Source organism: Tenebrio molitor, chromosome 7, assembly GCF_963966145.1.
Source record: "Tenebrio molitor chromosome 7, icTenMoli1.1, whole genome shotgun sequence".
Classification (NCBI taxonomy): Eukaryota; Metazoa; Arthropoda; class Insecta; order Coleoptera; family Tenebrionidae; genus Tenebrio; species Tenebrio molitor.
Window position 1 is genome coordinate 7,908,168 of NC_091052.1, and position 18,469 is coordinate 7,926,636.

At 38.1% G+C, this 18,469-nt stretch overlaps 1 protein-coding gene across 1 annotated transcript in view; it reads right to left on the bottom strand.

Moving 5' to 3' along the window:
• Positions 1 to 5,622: 5,622 nt before the first annotated feature.
• The window catches only part of bs (blistered), a 35,755-nt gene continuing 22,908 nt past the window's right edge, over positions 5,623 to 18,469 (bottom strand). Inside the window, exon 3 of the mRNA XM_069052551.1 lies at positions 5,623 to 7,935. Coding sequence (XP_068908652.1) covers positions 7,534 to 7,935 — 402 coding nt within the window. The 3' untranslated portion in view covers positions 5,623 to 7,533. The remainder of the gene's footprint in view (positions 7,936 to 18,469) is intronic.

The following is an 18,469-nucleotide window of genomic DNA, read 5'->3' on the forward strand; positions in this document are numbered from 1 at the left end:
AGGATTTGTCAACTAAAAAGATGACGACGTTTGGATAAGAGAATTGATAATCTATCGAAATCTTTAAAAAACTGTTCGAGTTTTTTTCGGAACAGACGAGAACATTTATTTGACACTAATTTTTTATGCTACAAACAATACTTAACAATTTAATTAAAAAAATCGGCTTGCGTATTGACATTGACAATATTTTCAATCAATCTAAAATGTTTATGAAATTTTTAATTGACACCAATGATTTTGAAATTTATGCAGTTTTCAAAATTCTTCCTTTCTTCTTGGAAATACATATTCAGATAGCTTTGACATTAGAAAATGTTTTTTTTTCTACTAATTAGAAAAGCAAACAATTTGAGAAACTTCGTACTTTGTAACAAAATTGTACCCTTACTAGAGAGAAGAAATGGTATATTATGATACAAGTTTATAAGGAAGCCTTTAAAGCACAGCGGAGTGATTATAACGTCGCAAGTGCTTTAAAGGCCCTTATACACGTGTATCACACGCTATTTTTTATTATACCTGCACTACAATCCGAAAATTATAACAAAAAAAGTAAATTGAAATACCTTTTCCGAAGTAATCTGTGTCATCATTAATTGTTGATATAGAAATGGTCAATTATTGTCATTTATTATCCACGTTATTTTGGCATAATGGGAGGTCATAGAAATTTTGCATTTAATTTAGCAGTGAAGTTGTTTTTAGGTTATGTTTTTCTAAGTTTGAGGTTATAAATAGCGTCAATGTCTAGTGCATTGTTGTCAGTTTTACTAGTTTGCATAGAAGAATACTCAGACATGGCGGGAAATTCAGCAACATGTTATGTTCATTTTGATAGGTCCACATGTCAGGCACTTTAGTGATGGAAATCAAACAATGTGTCCAACGTTAACAAAATAAATCATGGCCTTCCATTATACAAAAACAACGTGAACGGTGTTGTTCCAGTATATCTTACGTTTCATTTCTTCAATAAAACTTGACACAGGAACATAACGACAATTAATGTCACATAACATGTTAACACTAGAACATTTCCATTCTGTCACGGAATGACATTGACGACGAAAATTTATTGCTCGCCACGGTACATACTTGCAGAACTTAGATCGCTCTGGTCGCGTTTTACAAATTAAAGTTTAAATTTCGTATTAATATTCATCTCAGCTTAAATTACCATTAATCCATGACTTCCTCTTTTGAAAACTCATCTACATTTTTATACTGGTATAGTTAAAACACACACACGACAAATTCTTGTAACGAGATTTTTTTCTAATTAAAAAACTCACAGCGAGTCTTCGTTTATTCTCAGTTAACTAACTATTTCTCTAAAGATATTTGAATCCTGTGCAAGTCTAAAATTCAATGTAAATTAACAGTTAACGTAATAAGATTGTTAGGCAACAGCAGAAACATTTTCTTCTAGGTACATGAAGTGTAATTTGGAATATTTGTGACATAAGATTCTTTCCTTATACCCTTGTTAAGACAGTTTCTAGGAGAAACCAGAAACGTCACCAATTATTTACATTAGTAGGATATTTTTCTGATCACGTGTGAAAAAATGGGTTGGCATCGTTTTCAGGTGCAAAATATTTCAAATCCTGTTTACTGATTCGGGTTTTATCCGACGTTAAATTAGATAACTCGGAAATACTTAAAATATTCACTGTTTCAGCGTAGTGTAACAAGATAGAACGGATTACCTGTTTTCAACAATAAAAAATTGGCATCTGTTCAAAAACAATAAACCACAGTGTAGTAATTACTTGACAACAAATACAGAGTGATTCGGAATTGGCAGATATTGGGAGACCGTCGAAGTGAATTGCGCCGCATTTCATTGGTGGTGTAAAAAATTGTTTTTATCTTGCCAACCGACAAATTGGAATAAACAAAGTTGTTAAACAGACATTACGTGATAGTTGGAGTAGCCGAGATGCGGCACTACCCACTCGTCATGACCAAAGGAATAAAAGTTGGTCGCATAATAGATTATGTTTTTGTGTACAAAACGCATTATAACATCTTATGTATATTTGAATGTTGGCACCGATTCGAAGGCTGTTGAATTAAAAATAAGCAAAAAAAGAGCGTGGTGGTGGTGTATTCACGTATTTTTATGTAGGTCTTAACACATTTATAGGAATAAAACCGACCGAGTGCGCCTCATCCATAAATAAATTTTAATCGAACATTTTTTCGTGTTCGCGTCTCTTGGATTCTTGTCGACTGCAAAAATGGGAATATCGAAAATCTAAGGAATTTAATTAAGTGGCCGGCTATTTTGAGCGGCACAAAATTATTTGTCACTCCTAATTAATTTAATTGGCGAATCTTGGCGATAACAATCGTCGACAGAGACGTCATTCGAGGTGGTTGCTTGTCCACGTATGGTCGACTTCCGGCAGGATATTTCCTAAGCTGGAACGCGCGCTCTCCGCATCCTAACACCTTTGCATATCTGCACGCAACTGGTCTCGGCGGCGGCAGCACCGACCCTTCGACCACCCCAATAATTAGGTTGCGGCCGCCTTTTATGGCAGCCCTCAAATCGGACCCATCTGCTCCGATGAAGTTGTCATTTCTTCGCTATTATGTCTTAACGGACCGATATGGTAATGGAATTCCGAAATCTACACGCATCGCCGCACTCCTGATGGGCATACGCTACCATTTTTTCCCGTGCGTTCGAGAGCCATCACGATGATTTGTTGATGTCTGTAACAATGTAAACGTCTGATTTTTTGATTAATGTGTTTTAAAGGACGCGAGATGATCGGCTCCGCTGGATTTATGTTTGACGATGGCTGCGACGGATCACGTCGCAACCGGATCTAACGTCGTCTTCATTTCATATTCCGGAAATTTTCGATTTTTAATTTGCATTCCAAAGGTCAACACCGAGGGTTATAACTTATCACCGCCTCGGTTATTTATGAACGTTTTGATTTCGCGACGGTAATCTACCGTGACGTCGTATTGGAGCTTTATTATTTAACGCATATTACACACAAGAATTAAAAAAAGACTATATCTTGATTTAATGCGGCCCTGTCAGGGCGCTCTTGAGGCGACACAGAACTGTGACTACCTAATTTAACCAACCGCCGCACACCGAACCAACTCGCATCCCGAATACATATTTTCATTTTTTACAAATAAACAATTTAGAGTACTTTCAAAAAACTCTACTTAAACTGTCAAAATGTAATCTTGGCAAACTTATTGCTCTGACTGTACTTACTTATAAAATTTTCTCTCTAGAGTGTACTCACGTCAAATCTAGATATGAAATCTAGTAACAAAATAGATTTAGGTTATGTTTTGATTTTAAACACTTTCAAAGGGAAATGCTCCAACTGAGGAATACCAAGTGACTATAGAAGATTGTTTTTCATATGTTGGTCACTTTGCTGACAGAACCGCGTTGACAGTAGACATAGGCGTACGCGCTTATCTTACAAAATTAATGAACAATAAATGACATGATGTTTGTGCACGCGGGCACGCCACTGTTTTGATTTAAACATCAGCTTTCTGAAAGCCATATTGTAAAAGTATTACCAACCTTTTAAAAAATAGTCGCCTGGTGGAGTAATTTAATAAAGTCTACAAATAAAATAATTTGCTTGCGATAATAAAACACCCCTAGTTTATTTTGAAAAATTTTGAAGTTTCCATTTAAACAATATAAATTTATCGTTACTGGGTAGTTCCCTGGCGTCATGTAAAGTGGTTTCATCCTAGTTTTATTCTCTTATTCCAGACTAGAACAGCTGCTTAAGAGATAACCATGGAGTTCCTCTTCTCTCTCTCTCTCTCTGAAATAAATCTCTTTTTACCACTCGGCAGTTATGTTGAAATAAAATCGTCTTCCAGGTCGAAAGGTCCATCATTCTTGTGATAATTCAAAAATGTCTTGTTCGTCTTGAACGGGAATGGGTCCCCGTGCACCAATGAATACCACTTTCTGCACAAATTCTGTTGAAATTTCTAAATGCGCAAATACCTGCGAGATGTACGCGAGTCGCAAAAGGACAAAACCGATTGTTATTCATCACCCGCTGTGCGATATGGAGAGAACAAGACAAAATGGATCGAGGTGAAACAAGACACCTCCAAGTTACAAAAGTCAAGAATTGCGCTCTTCACCGATAATCTAGGCCTGGTATGCGAAGAAAAACTCTTCAGAATTACTTTCAGACTTCTTTACCTTGTATTTATTGTCTTTAATAGGAACTATTATTGTGCCTATTTAGAAATTCGCTCAATGAAACTCTCATAAACAATAGGACAACACCTGTGCGACATTGGTCGGGATAAAAACGGCAACGAACGCAAATTTCCGCGTACAGGACGGTCTGATTGGAGAAGAATTTTTGAAAAACGCCGACCGTCTTAATTACGCATCGAATTTTGTCAATATCGATGGCATAATCTCGATTAAAGTGCTAATACCATAGTTGGCAGCGAATGTAGCATTTCGTTTATTAACATTGGCCATTTAGTGATTTCCAATGAGCTCGTTAAATAAGAAAGCTGCCGTAATTGCGCCTTTTTAATAAAAAAAGCTCTTCGTTATACGTAGCCAATAAATCCACCGGTTTTCATCTGGTTAATTAGTGTTCGATTTTACTGGAGGGGCAGGACGGCTTGTAATTTTATTGTTAGAAAAATAGACAATAATTAAATGTCAGCGTTGGCATTTTTCACGGCGCACCATTACATATAAAGGATAAAATAATTGCTGCGAAATGCATTAAACAAAATGACAAATATTTTTTAATTAAATACGTGTCCTTAATACCAACACGTTCAGGATCGTGTGACAAAGTAAAATAAAATTTTATTTGTTATATTAAATGCACCGCGTAACATTTAATAACAATAAGCAATGAATCATTTCTTAAATGGTATCGAGTGCAGAATATTAACACTTCTTTAAGGGTATTTAGCATTCATTGACGGTTCCGCTGAACCATCGGCACGGTTCCACTAATCATCGCTACGCAAGAAGACTGAATATTTCTAAGCAATCAACACCGTGACACAATTATTATTAACCAGAATGCGATGTGCGATAAGGCGACACTTCCGTTCTAGACGCTCCACTGTCTTACGCCGAAAGAAATTTCTCCGACACGAATCGGAGAAAAAAAAATTGGGCCATTTTGGGTTTTTGTTTGGTTTTTTGGAAAAGCTGGCCTCATTTTGGCACGGAGGTAGTTCCGAAAGGTGAAAATGACGTGTTGGCGACACCCGAAACGATCATTTGTGAGCGTTTGGGCAGGGCACAGGAGCGGCTTATTAGCCGAAATAAAAGAAGTGTTACGTGAGATATTGCACAAAAATGATGTCGGTGTGTTACGTCCAAGCTAGAATTTATTTTCGCAGCAAAGGCCGGATTCCTAAAAATAACGCGAGTGTAAAGTGTAAACCGAAAGGAAATGTTCTTAACTGAGCAAGCACATCTAATTCCAAACACATCTAAGACTAGTAGAGCAGACGTTTGACTATTTCAGTCGCAAGTAAAAATAAACACGGCGTGGAAGCTGTAAGGGAAATTGTCGAGAGTGAGCGAGAGAGAGCAAAGGAACGCAGAAAAACAGAACATAATAACAAATTTTATTTTTGCAGATATATATGGCACGAAATATAAATACAGAGCGTCATCTTCTCCTCTTTACAAAAGAAACAGAACATTTTATTTCTATTTTTAAAGTAATATTATATAAAGTTCTATTTACATGAGTGGCAGTTTAAGGCTTACAAGGATACAAGAATAAAAGGCGTAATAGTTTGAGCTATGATTTGCATAATTTTTATTATGTAAATATGATAAATATCAAAAAAGATATGTTACAAGTATATTATCTAAAGGCACGTTTAATCATGAAACATAGTGCTTTATCCGATAAGTTAATAAATAAAATTGTTTCCAACAATTTGCCAAAAACGTCTCCACGCAAATCACCATCAGCAGTTAATAAGAAATAGTAGCCCTGCAAAAAGAAACATTGCCCTTTTGTTTTGGAATGTTCGGTGAGTGACTTAAAGGAAGCATTCAGAAATGCTGATGGAAATCGACTGTTGAAACATTTTTGTCTCCACGTACCAACAAAACATTAGTAAAATATTTATAGGTACCAACCTAGAAAAAAAAAAACACTAATAATTTATGCACTAGCAAAATTGACTAGCATATAACACAAGCAGAGAGATAGTAAAAATTGCCGACATGGTCGCCAGCTCAGTGGCACCCATTTCAACAAAATTCAGTCTAAATTGAGTACGAAACTAAACGTAATATTTCACAGACAATCTTGATAATAAATAAATAAGTACTAGTCCACCCTATGATCAATTTGGCAAGGATTTATTGTCGCTTTTACACTTAAGTAACAAATAGACACAAATTAGGTAGCACGACATCGAAAAAACGACAGAAATATGCAAAACAGTGACAGTGGCCACGCTGGAAGTAATTATGCTAAACAACATTACCGAGAAATAAACGCAAATTAAATGTACATGAATCAGAATCGATTATTGTTTAATCGAATATTCATCTTTGGCCGAGTTTCCACTTCCTGCGTTAAGCTGATTTCACGCGAGACCCAAGCTGAATTCCTTACAGGAATATTATTATAATTAAACATTCTTATGCGTGCTGTGGATCCCCGACTTTGAATCCATCGGGGAAAGATCTCTGCTGAAGCATTTCGCGAGTAACACAAGCGTGTCAAAACCCGTTCGATATTTTCGAAAAAATTATGAATATCTCCACATAATAATATCCAATTTGCTAGTAACCAACGAAGGAACATTTATTGCAACAGTTAAACAACGCTCCCTGTATTATCAGGGAATCTGATTATCTATATTTACAATCGGACCCTTGTAAAGTACTAAAAAAACAACTGCAAGAGATGAGCATCACTTCTACCAGTAGAATATGACTTGGTTACGCTGAAGCTTTGTAAATATTTGTGCAAGTATCAACGTTTCAAGTGTTATCAATTTTTTTTACTTTGGTGGTGTCTCGGACGCCAACAAGGATGTATCCATCCGCAATATACGGTTCAGTCTTTTCTATATTTTTATGTGATTTTTTTATAGGCCGTGAACGTCGTCCTTTGGAAGAGGACTTTGTTGCATCTTGAGGTGACACACTTACCTGGAGCAATTTTGCTGAAAGTGTCACGGACCCGGTAAGTTTCAGTGCAGTGCTGAATGTAATATGCGACTGTCTTAGCGATGATTGTTTTGGAAAAAATAAAAAGTGTTGTCGGAGCCTGTTGCGGTCCAATATGTACAAAAAGTCAGCTGGTTAGCAAATAAATACAATAAAACAACCGATGCGCGTCCTACCTCCGTGATTTTTGAATACGGAAACGGGCACATCACGTCCCCCAGGAATACCGTCCGCCTCGTTAACCGGAAAAGGAAACAGGCAGAACTGAAGCGCACATACGAAACAAAGTCGACGGAAGCCCGCAACGTGCCAATAATCTTATTCGCCGGTCACTTCCGCTTTGACAGGTCAAGTTCCCCCTGGCCGTTGGCCGTCACCATCGACAACGGTATCGTGATGAACTGCGGGTGTGTGACGTTGGGATCCGTTTGGGCCAGGCTGAAGATGACGCCGCTGTTGGACTGAGTCGCATACATCATTCCCTGCGGAGTGTGGTAGACCAGGGGCGACAGGATGGGCGGTTGGGACGTCGCCAGGGACTTGGAGGTGGTGGTGGCCGTCGTCGACGGGGCGGTCGTCGTCGTGGAAGACGTGGTGGCGGGCTGCGAGGGCATCGAAGGCGGAGGTGTGCCGGATTTGGACGCGGGCGGCGCGTACACGCCGTCGGTCTCGTCTTCGTGGGCGTCGCCGTCGCTGCTGTCGCTCGACTCGCCGCCAGACATGTTCTCATCCTGAAGCAAAAGAAACGTGTGAAGTACGAGAAGAATCCGAAGATACAAATGAGATAAACGATGCGGGGCTACGACGGTCTGGGATGCGATTCGGCCGAGGAAGATTCGCAACATTCTTCAGCGCGTGTACTACAAATGATGTTCTTAAAAGTCTGCAAAAGCGAATTTTGATTTCTTCAAAGGAAAAATTTAGAACCACAAGAAACGACTCAAGAGTCAAGACTGGTTCGTTAATTGCGTTAGTATTAAAACATGATGGAATTATGTAATTGGTCAGTAAGCACAGTTAGGCATGTCGCAATGACCTAAACTAACCCTAGTTAACCTCAAGACACTGAATGCAATTTTTACTATTGGATTCAATTTTAATAATAAGCAATATTCACTACGTGTAAATGTACTACTGAAGACAAATATAATAAAATTGAATTGAAAATGAGACCATTTTTACTTAAATGTAAAAAGCAATTATGTAGGTACTACTCATGCAAATAAATTTTAAAAAAATGTGCTTTAACATTATCTAAATAAAACAATTCACTTCCAAAGATCGATTCTAATCATTAAAGTGTAAAGTTTTTTTTTCCAAATATATTGGCCGCTTCTAAATTTTTTAAACGCGAATAAAAGTTAACAAGGAATCTAACGTTCGTTTTATTAAAAAAAATCCACAGAAGATTCTTCGTTTTGTGCAAAAGCGTATATATCCGTGCAAGTTCTAAAAAAATGAAAAAAAACAGGGATTTGCTTCGTGTCTAGTTTCTTTCATCTTGTTATTATTATCTCCTTTATTTAATATTTATTTGTATTTATTTCTTTATTCACAAAGTCCTACATTCCGCGAATGATTTTCTTTCGTTCACGATAACTTTTGTAAAAATGCACCCATCTGAATTTTTTGCTTTGCAAAATGTTGGTCACAATGAGCACACGAGGATCTTGGTGCCAACGGGATCAGCTATTTTGGAAATATGACCAACTTATCCTCCAAGTATCATACAAAGGCCTTCTGATAAATTCTACTTAAAAAAATTAATTGAAAAATATTTTTGGAAAATAGACGTCATGTATGGGCTGTCCACACCGAGATTTCTTTGTGTTTTAATAAGTTTTTTCCTGAGCAATCTGCGTACAATCTAGTAAGATATTTCCTTCGAGAAGGTTATTCTTAGTGGTTAAGGCTTCACTTCGGCACTTGGTTAGAACCTCAAGGGTTGAACAGCATGGTACAGATGACTAGCTCTATGATTTTATCGTCTGCGCTTTTCTATTAATCAACATTCAATATGTCTACAAAAAACTTAATCTTCAAAGGAAACCTTGTTCTAACATCTGTACTACATATTTGACAAAAGATAAAGCACAATATATAAATAAAAATCCTTAAAAGATAACCTCAGACAATAATAGGCAAAAAACTCCTAGTCTTTGTCCACCTACGCCTAACTAAACGAGTGAAAGCTGATTTTTCTTTCTATTGTGAAGCTCTCAGTCAAAACTTTTCTGATTCTTGGTGGTATTACCAATACCACCATTCAAATTGCGAATTATTTATGTGATATATCGGTTGGCATTTATGTCCGAATAACTAAACAGTCCAACAAAAAGTTCATCAGCGTTGCGAACTTTTATCGTTCGTGCAACACATGACGGCTATCGGTTTGGTGATGGCCTTTAGCAGGAATGCTGTCGCAAGATATCGAAAAGACAAAAACCCGTCCCTTTAATGAATTTAGCAGAAAAATAACGCCAGCACTTATCGACCGATCAGTCTTTCATTCGCTCCCAAATAATTAATAAAATGAGCCGGTTGCATGACAATAAGGGGAGTAAATAACAATTAATTCGTGTAATTAGTAGTCGCGGCTCGCCGGTGAGTTTAGATTTACGCGTGTGCCGCCGTTGAATTCAATACCAAATTTGACAAAGACAGGTTTTACGATTCCAATGGAAAATCGCAGACAGCGTGGCTTTGCTTGCCTATTATAGTGTTATTGCACGGCCCGCAACTCGCTTAAGCCAAATGGGGAGAGATACAGAAAAACCGCGTTATATCATGGAAATTTCGCTTCGAGACTCTTCTTGCATTAGGTCTTTCTTCTCTAGCACCGGCGATATATACAACAGATTTACCACATTCTACTCTCAAATTCCCGGCTTTCAACGCGGATCTACAATGGTGCCTCCTATATTCCACGCAACCTCCTTCAAGCCTGCCCGTTGGAAACACTCTCGTTCTCAATATAAACTACGACTTTAAGTACTTATATGCAAAATATATACTGTTCATGGTTAAAATGCAAAAATAAATTGGCAAAAATAAGTGGCTTCCAGCGCACTATGGCGTCCATATTGGAAAATAACTTTAATAATGATATACCTAGAAGGATGTCTGTGATTTGCATGGCAATGATTATGTAGACACACTTTTTCTACGAATTTATTAAATTTTCTCTGATTCTGTGCAAACTATTTCAGTAAAACCTGCTATAGCATGTACATTTTAAAAGTGGGGACAAGTCACGTGACACATCTGTTGCAACGAATTCGAACGTTTCTTTATTTGATCAAATAATGCTGAGGTTTTGTTTGAGAATTTGGAATAAGTGAGGTTTTTTTTTTTTTTATTTTGATCGGTATGGATGACAAGTTGATGTGCCGATTAGAAGGACGAGAAAGGATTAAAAACCGTCTGAAATTAATCGGACACTAATACCATTAATGAAGCGTAACGGTGTGGTGAATAATCCAGGATATGGCACGTTAATTAGCGATAATCAATGCATTTGAGCCATCAAGAGATTATCCTCGGCTTCCTTCCGTCGTTTTGGGAGCAACTCGCCATCAGGTGTTCAAAAATCGATTGCCACCTGTCGGATCGATCGGGCACTAGAGCGTGACGCCGCGATATTTACCGGACCGTTTAAACGTAATATGTACAATTTTCATACATGACATGCCTTCGTAAACGAGAAGTTTATGACGATATTTCCGAGCAATCGAGGAGGCATCTTGGCAACGTAACAAATCGGCGACAACACCGCCATAAAAACCCAATCGTCATATTTCGAACGCGAACTGATATCCTTTAATTTGGGTAAAAAGCGCCGCTATCGAACTGTCGACGGTGTTGGCGTTTCGAAAAGTCCGAACAAAAACCGGGAGCCGGATCAGCGATTCCTTCACGTATGACTTGCATTATCCCTTCCGACGAGAAAAAGTCGTAATGATCAGGCCGCGTATATCATATGACAGCATCGCCGACGTCGGCCAAACGGATAATTGGGAGATTCCCATAGCATATGTAATCGATTGGGCTTCCAATCGCCGCTCGGCTCCGGCATCTTGATAATAATAATTATCGATTATGACCGAGGTATTCTCGACATGTTCCTCTTTTTTCGCTGCCTATTAACACGATTGTGAAGAAGACGTACTTGCACGTATGCTTCCTGGGAAGTCTCCCATCAGTGACATACGGTACGGGCGCGGAAGTCTTCGAATATCTCCTAATGATCAACACGTTCAGAATAATTAGCAGAAGACAAAATGATCACCCGATGCCCTACCAGACGCCAATCTCCACCGACATTCTTCGGCGAAAACACGACAGATACACACTTTCTGATACCAGGTGTCACGCTTCGATTTGCCAACAGTGGTAAATTTTAACAAATCGCTTATCAGCATTGGCTCGCTGGATAGGTACTAGTACTACTTTCCACAACACCTCCGTTTAACCAAGCTCTTAGGCGTAATCAACAACTCTAACTGTATTTAACTGTTAGTCTTAAAGATGGTCGTGTACGTCTTCCTTCCCAATTAATCGAAAGCTCTCACAAATGCCCTACAACTTCCTTAAATGAGCCAATTCCAAATTTGTCGAAGCCAGTTCTTGTTTTTGACAGGTGTTGGTCGTTTGCAAATTCCACTTTACACAAGCTTCAAAATTTCCAATGGTCTGGTTCAGCAGATATTCAGAACAAACATTAAAAATTCCAACTTCCTACAGATTAGGTACTTTCTACTACAATATGATCCTGCCTCTTCATGGACATATGTTTTTTGTATATCTTCTTTTCTTTTTGGATATCCGTTATACCTTCAGAATCTACTGATTATTCATCCATGATTTTATCATGTCACATGATGTGATATCTTTTGCTAAAAACATCTTCACGTATGTTGTCATCTCCTCCTACGGCGAAGTCGTTTATTAACAATTTTTGGCTCGTGCTGTTCTGATCTTTCTTCTTTGAATTGTTTCGGGTTTTACTAATCACACGTCAGTTAAAAAAATTTTTGAAAGTAATACTGTAATAGTGCCACTTAAATAATTTAGCAAGATGTTGTACTTCCGTGGCAAACTAGAGTACTCTTTTGGAAAACATATTCTCGTCAACAGGTGACGTGCTTTAGGTTGCTACGACGGACGGGAAGTACCACATGTGTAAAACGCATCGCTCCAACCTAATTTTGGACCTTCTTTTGTCAAGCTTTTCAACTTTTAACGCTAATATTGTGATAAAATAATCAGACTAGGTAAAAATCTTTCGAGAAATTCAGCTTGTGCACGAACAGGTGCGTCTTTGATTTTGGCGGGTGTCGATGATGGCGCGTCGCGCCCGGAAGACGCTTTCCCTAGATGGGTGTATTCCCGGAAGCGTATTTTCCGCGGTCGAGATGGCGATATGCGAGAGTGCGGTGGTGATAATCCTGTTTCATGGGAGCCTCCCACATGACCGCCTAGAGACCCATTAGCGCACGTGTTTGCACAAGGTGGAAAGAGACTAACGTTACCTGTGGAATAATTTCATTATAATACATGTCGAAACGTGCACGATGAGAGACACCACCTAAATGGATCGGAACTGCTGTCAAGTGTTTTGGCGCCGGGGGTCTTTGATCACTTCGGGTATTGACCCGGCCTCAGGTCAGCGCAGACACTGGACCATCTGAAAAGTTTAAGGGCTGTAGCCGCCCTCGTTCCCCCTCAAAATCAAATTGTTCCGTCGGAAACTCGTCACAGTCGCAAAACAAATACGGGTGCGTCGAAAATCCGACGCAAATTTACAACTTCTAGTGCTTTACCAGTCTGGATGCGGAAATTGCGGCGAGCGAGGCGCTTTTATCGTGTGAAATTCTTTGTGGAAGTTCGGTGTGTCTGTAGAAATCGGGCGCGATGAAACGGCGATCGGTTTTTTTTTACTCTTCGTTTTTGATTGATGGGGCTTCCATGCGGTATTTCTTCACTCCTGCAACTTTCGATTCGACAACGAATAATTATCTTCGCCGAAAGAGGCCCCAATACAGTTGCGCGGATGCTCTAGTTCGCCCGGTTGCGATTTTTCCTTTTTTCCTTTCTTGCTTCGTCGAAATTCTGCGATTATTCGCACCGGACTGTTTTGTATGAGGAATTGTCGACGACGGCTCAAAAAACTCGAGTATATTGTCTTCATTAAGACCACGTCGGGCAGTTTGTCTTGATAATGAAGCGTGCACCTGGTCTCTGGCCTAATCATCTGTGAAATATTTGCAGGTTCCTACCTGATGTGAGTTTTACGACTGTCCAGATTGGACCTTATTAGTGTTTAAACGCACCCACCTCGCATGCGTGTAAATAACAATAATTATAACGTTATTACTTCTTAGCAACAGGTGTTTGTAAACCGCGATTTTCAGTGTGGGCTTTATCATAATCGAACCGAACAAAATCTGACACGCCAAAAACACAATATTGGACTTAATTGAACATCCATTAAACGATAAATTAAATTCTGAATGTCGCTTTTAATTACTGCGACCATTGTACGATTTTTTTTCTCTCTTATCTAATTTTTCCATTACAAATTTTATGGTCAATTTATTTATTTTTTAATTAGATCCAGGTGAAAAATTGGTTGCGAGATTTCGGGGAAATGTCGGGGGCACAGGCGCGAATCGCTCGTTATCCGTGAAATTATTAAAAGGAGACAGTTCCAGCTATTAGTCGAATTGTCATCCGAGATCTTTCCTCAACTCCACACTAATAATGGAAACGTTTATTAAGACCAAACAGAACATACTGTGCTATTTACGTGTGTTAAATGTTGAAATACCTCACTTGAATGGATTTAAGGTGTTAACGTGATTAAGGTATTATTCAAAATTATCCACGCTGGTTACGGTCTCGCAAATGGGATATGCCATAAAATTCGATCTCCGATCAAGGCAAATTCACTAATAATAGCGCAAGCCGCAATGGTCGCTATTACTTCTTACAACAAAACAACAATCGCTGCTATTCTAAGAGTTTTCAGAATGTTTTGGATCAGACGTTTATCTACAAAGACATCAATTGACCATTCAAAAGTAAAAAAAAACATCAAAACAAAATTCATGCTTCAAAAAATCCATTGTGTTAATGGCGATGGCAGCTCTTCAAAGCCACACAAATTTGTAAATAGATTCTTACCTAATAATAAATATATACATTCGGCAAACAAAGCACTACAATACTACTTAATTTTAATTTCGCTTTTCAAAACTTATAAAATAAATAATTCCAATCTACTAGCACTAGAAAAATTGTAATTTTAGTCTGGAACAAATTAAATGTACAAAATGTACATTTATCAAGAGTCCTGTGGAATTGTGCGGCTCTCTAATTTTATTGTGTCGTACTATGTCTGGCCGCTAAAGCCGTCAAATCAGATATCAACAGTCAAATGTCAAATTATTAAATCTTAGCGTCAGTTGTGATTTCGAGGTTTTAGTTGTTTTGCTTGTGATTTTCTTCAATTCTTCTCTATTCTAATTACTTTTTTTCTATTTTGTACCACAATATGCTACAGAACGGCAAAAATATATTTTTGTAAAAAACAGTAACAAATGGTATGTTACATGATTAAAGTGTAAGGGAACGCAGCGAGGGCAATAATTACACAAGGGATGAACATATGCACTTTAGTCCCATGACATATAGATTATTCTTTGCACGGCCATGCATTTAATCGTGATGAAATTTGTGTAAAAATATATAGCAAAACAAGGCACACTAGATTTTTCTTCTTGGTCATGATATGGGCGAATGGCGTATGCCTGTCAACGTGGGTGTAATGTTTGTACATAATATAAATGTAAATATTAATATGAAATAATATATGCACGGGGTGATTTTTCTTCCACCCCCAAAAGGGAATGCGACTCTTAATTTAATAATTTTAATCAACTTTGGTAGACTAGTTATTCTTTGAGAACAGGTTTTTTGTAATTTTCCGTTAAAGCTATAAATTAAAAAAAAAACTAATTTTAGACCACATTTTCACTGTTTAATTTTTACCCTGATGTATGGCATTCACTCTGGCGGAAAAATATTAATTACATTTTGAATAATACTCACTTTTGCATTATAAAATCAAATAGTATGTTATGATACCAGTCTTATAAGAATAATTTTCTAGCATGCACGGGTTTAGGGTATGACGAGTTTTCGAGGAATGCCATGAAGGGGTAAGTGCTACAAAATGCCTTATAAACGAGACTATTTTTTCTTATTAAAACAATTAACAAATTTCAAATTTGGGGAATTTTGTCTTGGTTGGCAACAAATGTCATATTGTCGGGAAGATTCAAATTTCAATTGTTATTAACGTATTAACTGCTAAAGATACGTCTAATGTAGCGATTAATGTTTACAACAATTGTACATTTCACGGAACAACTTAAATTAAAATTCGTTTTATTTAGGCGCTTATTTTGACATTTGATTGTCGTCATACCAAGGTCAGGAGTGCCAACCTTAAATTGCGCTAGTTTGTTTCAAAACGCGAATTTCTATTACAGCACCCAAAATGGGTTTGGAATAACTTTCATGCAGAAGCGAAGTAGAAAAAATTGATTTTTACTAATGATCTGCGCAATTAAACGGAGTAAATTATGCGACAATGAGATTTGTCGGTAATAGGCAACCTGGCTGGTTCGGTTCATCTTTATATGAATTTGCAAATACAGTACGACCTCTTTAATCCGAACATGCGCTAATCCGAACCTCCAGTAATCCGAACAACGGGAATTCGAGCCATAATCCGAACAACACCTCTTTAATCCGAACAGATAGTGAAAATCTCAAAAACCACGGACTTTCGGAAGTGAACCGTTGCCGGTGATGTACCTACTAAGGAAAGAAAAATGCCTGGATGACCAAAGACATTTTTGAGGACTAGTTTTATAAGGATTTTGTTCCGACCAAAATGTGATTCAAGCGGTCAAGTTACATTACAGACCAGGATTGTTGCTTCTGAAGATACAATTGTTTCTGCAGAACTCAAGAAAATCAATCTGAAAGATGTTATGATCGGATTAGCAAAAGCATGGGAAAATGTGAGACCAGAACTTATTCAAAAGTCTTGGAGCAAATTTCTAGAGTAGTTGATGATAGTTGGAGTGAAGATGATATGATGATAATTTTCCGATTGTCACATGGAGGGATAAAATAGAGTGAAGCAGAATGAAAATAAAGAGATTTTCATTGTGGGAATGTTGAAATTCGTAGATAATTACGAAAATGGATATTTTCTATCTTTTTTCGATAATCCGAACATTTCGAAAATCCGAATCAACCAGTGCAATTATTAGTTCGGATTAAAGAGGTCGTACTGTAACATGACTCAAGAAGGTAAATGATCCTTTTGTTGATACATTATACCATTTTGTCATAAATCATGTGATCGTCTAATTTCAGTTTTCCAATTTTGATTGTTGAATCAAATACTGAGCTACCAGAACATTTGTTATTTTATAAAAATGTTTTTGCTATCGTTTTCTTGTTCACTTTATACGGTAGAAAACGAAATTATGTGCACTAAATTTTTTCAATTTTTTATTGTGCCGTAATATAATATATTTCCCTGATCAAGACACATTTTTTAATTAAATACTGATCGTTCAGCACTTTTATTGAAATAGGAGTGATCACTAAACCGTTTATCGGGACCCATTTTATGTACTTAAGATTTTTAACCGAAAAAAAATATAAAAAGAATTGAAAAAAATCACAAATGTAGTTTTAGATGTTACAAATTGTTGAAAGTTCGTTTGATGGTGATGAATCATTTGCAAATCAATCATTTCTCTAACGGAATGATGAAGTGCAAATTCTGGTAGGTTTTTTGCATGGTAGAGTTGAGTGTTATACCTTCACTCCCACGTCGCCTTTTTAGCGTCGACTCCTGCGTCCACTTCCTATTATGACTTGCTTCTAATTTTATTTTCTTTATTCCATCTGTCAATAAATTGTGTATTGTCTTCCGCAATCAGCGGCTGCAATGCCGGCTGTAATAATCGCCGAATCGATTAGTCGCTTTTAACTATTGCCAAGAATCGATTATCTGATTAAGGGGTCGACTTCAACTAATAATAAGCTTTGATTTTGTGAAAACAAACACTCCAGAGACCAATCGGTTGAACTGTAGCTGGGTCAAAGTCAACGAGAGGTCGATCGTACGCGTCGAGGGATGAACTCCTGGGGGGGCGCATGCAAAATGGACGTTTTTTCACACATGACGGCCATACTGATGACGTTATTTCCACGAAACCAAACATTTTTTTCAGCCACGGGGGTTCATAAATCAAACAGGACTGTCCTGGACGTGCGGTCGGGCTTAATATTCGGTTGAAAAAATTCAAAACGCCACCTAATTACGGTTTTTGCGCCATCCTACTTGTTCCCACGTTCTGACAATCCGACTCGAGTTACGGTTACCATTAATAAGCTTTTAAATAATTTCTTATGCTCATCCTGTATGCAAAAAACCCACACGCTTTTTACTCCACTCATTTCACCGGACTCTGGCTCACAGTCGGCAGCATTGCACGGATTACATTTTTAACACCTCATTTCCGTCTCGTTCTCTCGATTTTTTTCCGCCTTCCATTTCCTACCGTTCCGAAATCGTACTAATTAGTTCGATTCGGTTTCGGCTTTGTCTCTGCGCCGATAAGCAGATAATTATGATCCCGTTCGACAATGGAAGCTCAGTTTTGGGTGCGAGTCTTCGGCGTGTCCGAACAAAGCTCGTTTTCAGGTTCCGCCTTTCTCTGGTGGCCGCTTCAAGGAGTCGGAAGAGTAATGTGTGCGTGTTTCTGCAATGAATGCGGACCGTTCGCTCTAAAAATCCCTTTCGAATAATCCTTGGCCAATTCAACATATCACATGGGAGTTGCGTTTGTCGCACGGACACGTGTACATATGTATCCACGTCTATATATCATGTGGAAATGGTTGGAAAAAACCACGCCGGCTCGCAGCACATGTCCAAACGATGTATCCGTACACCTACACGGCCGCAGGACCGCAATAGATATAATGCCTGCATATAATAAGTCAATATTTTTGCAAGTAACTCGATAACAATATAATAGCCATTGTTCGGGTAATTGTGGTATAACCGACCATTACTTAAGCTGAGGAAAGCCGACGCACCGCACAGATTACCATCGCTACCAGATCCAGATATCCATGATGTACCGGCCCGATACGCCAGATCCCAACATG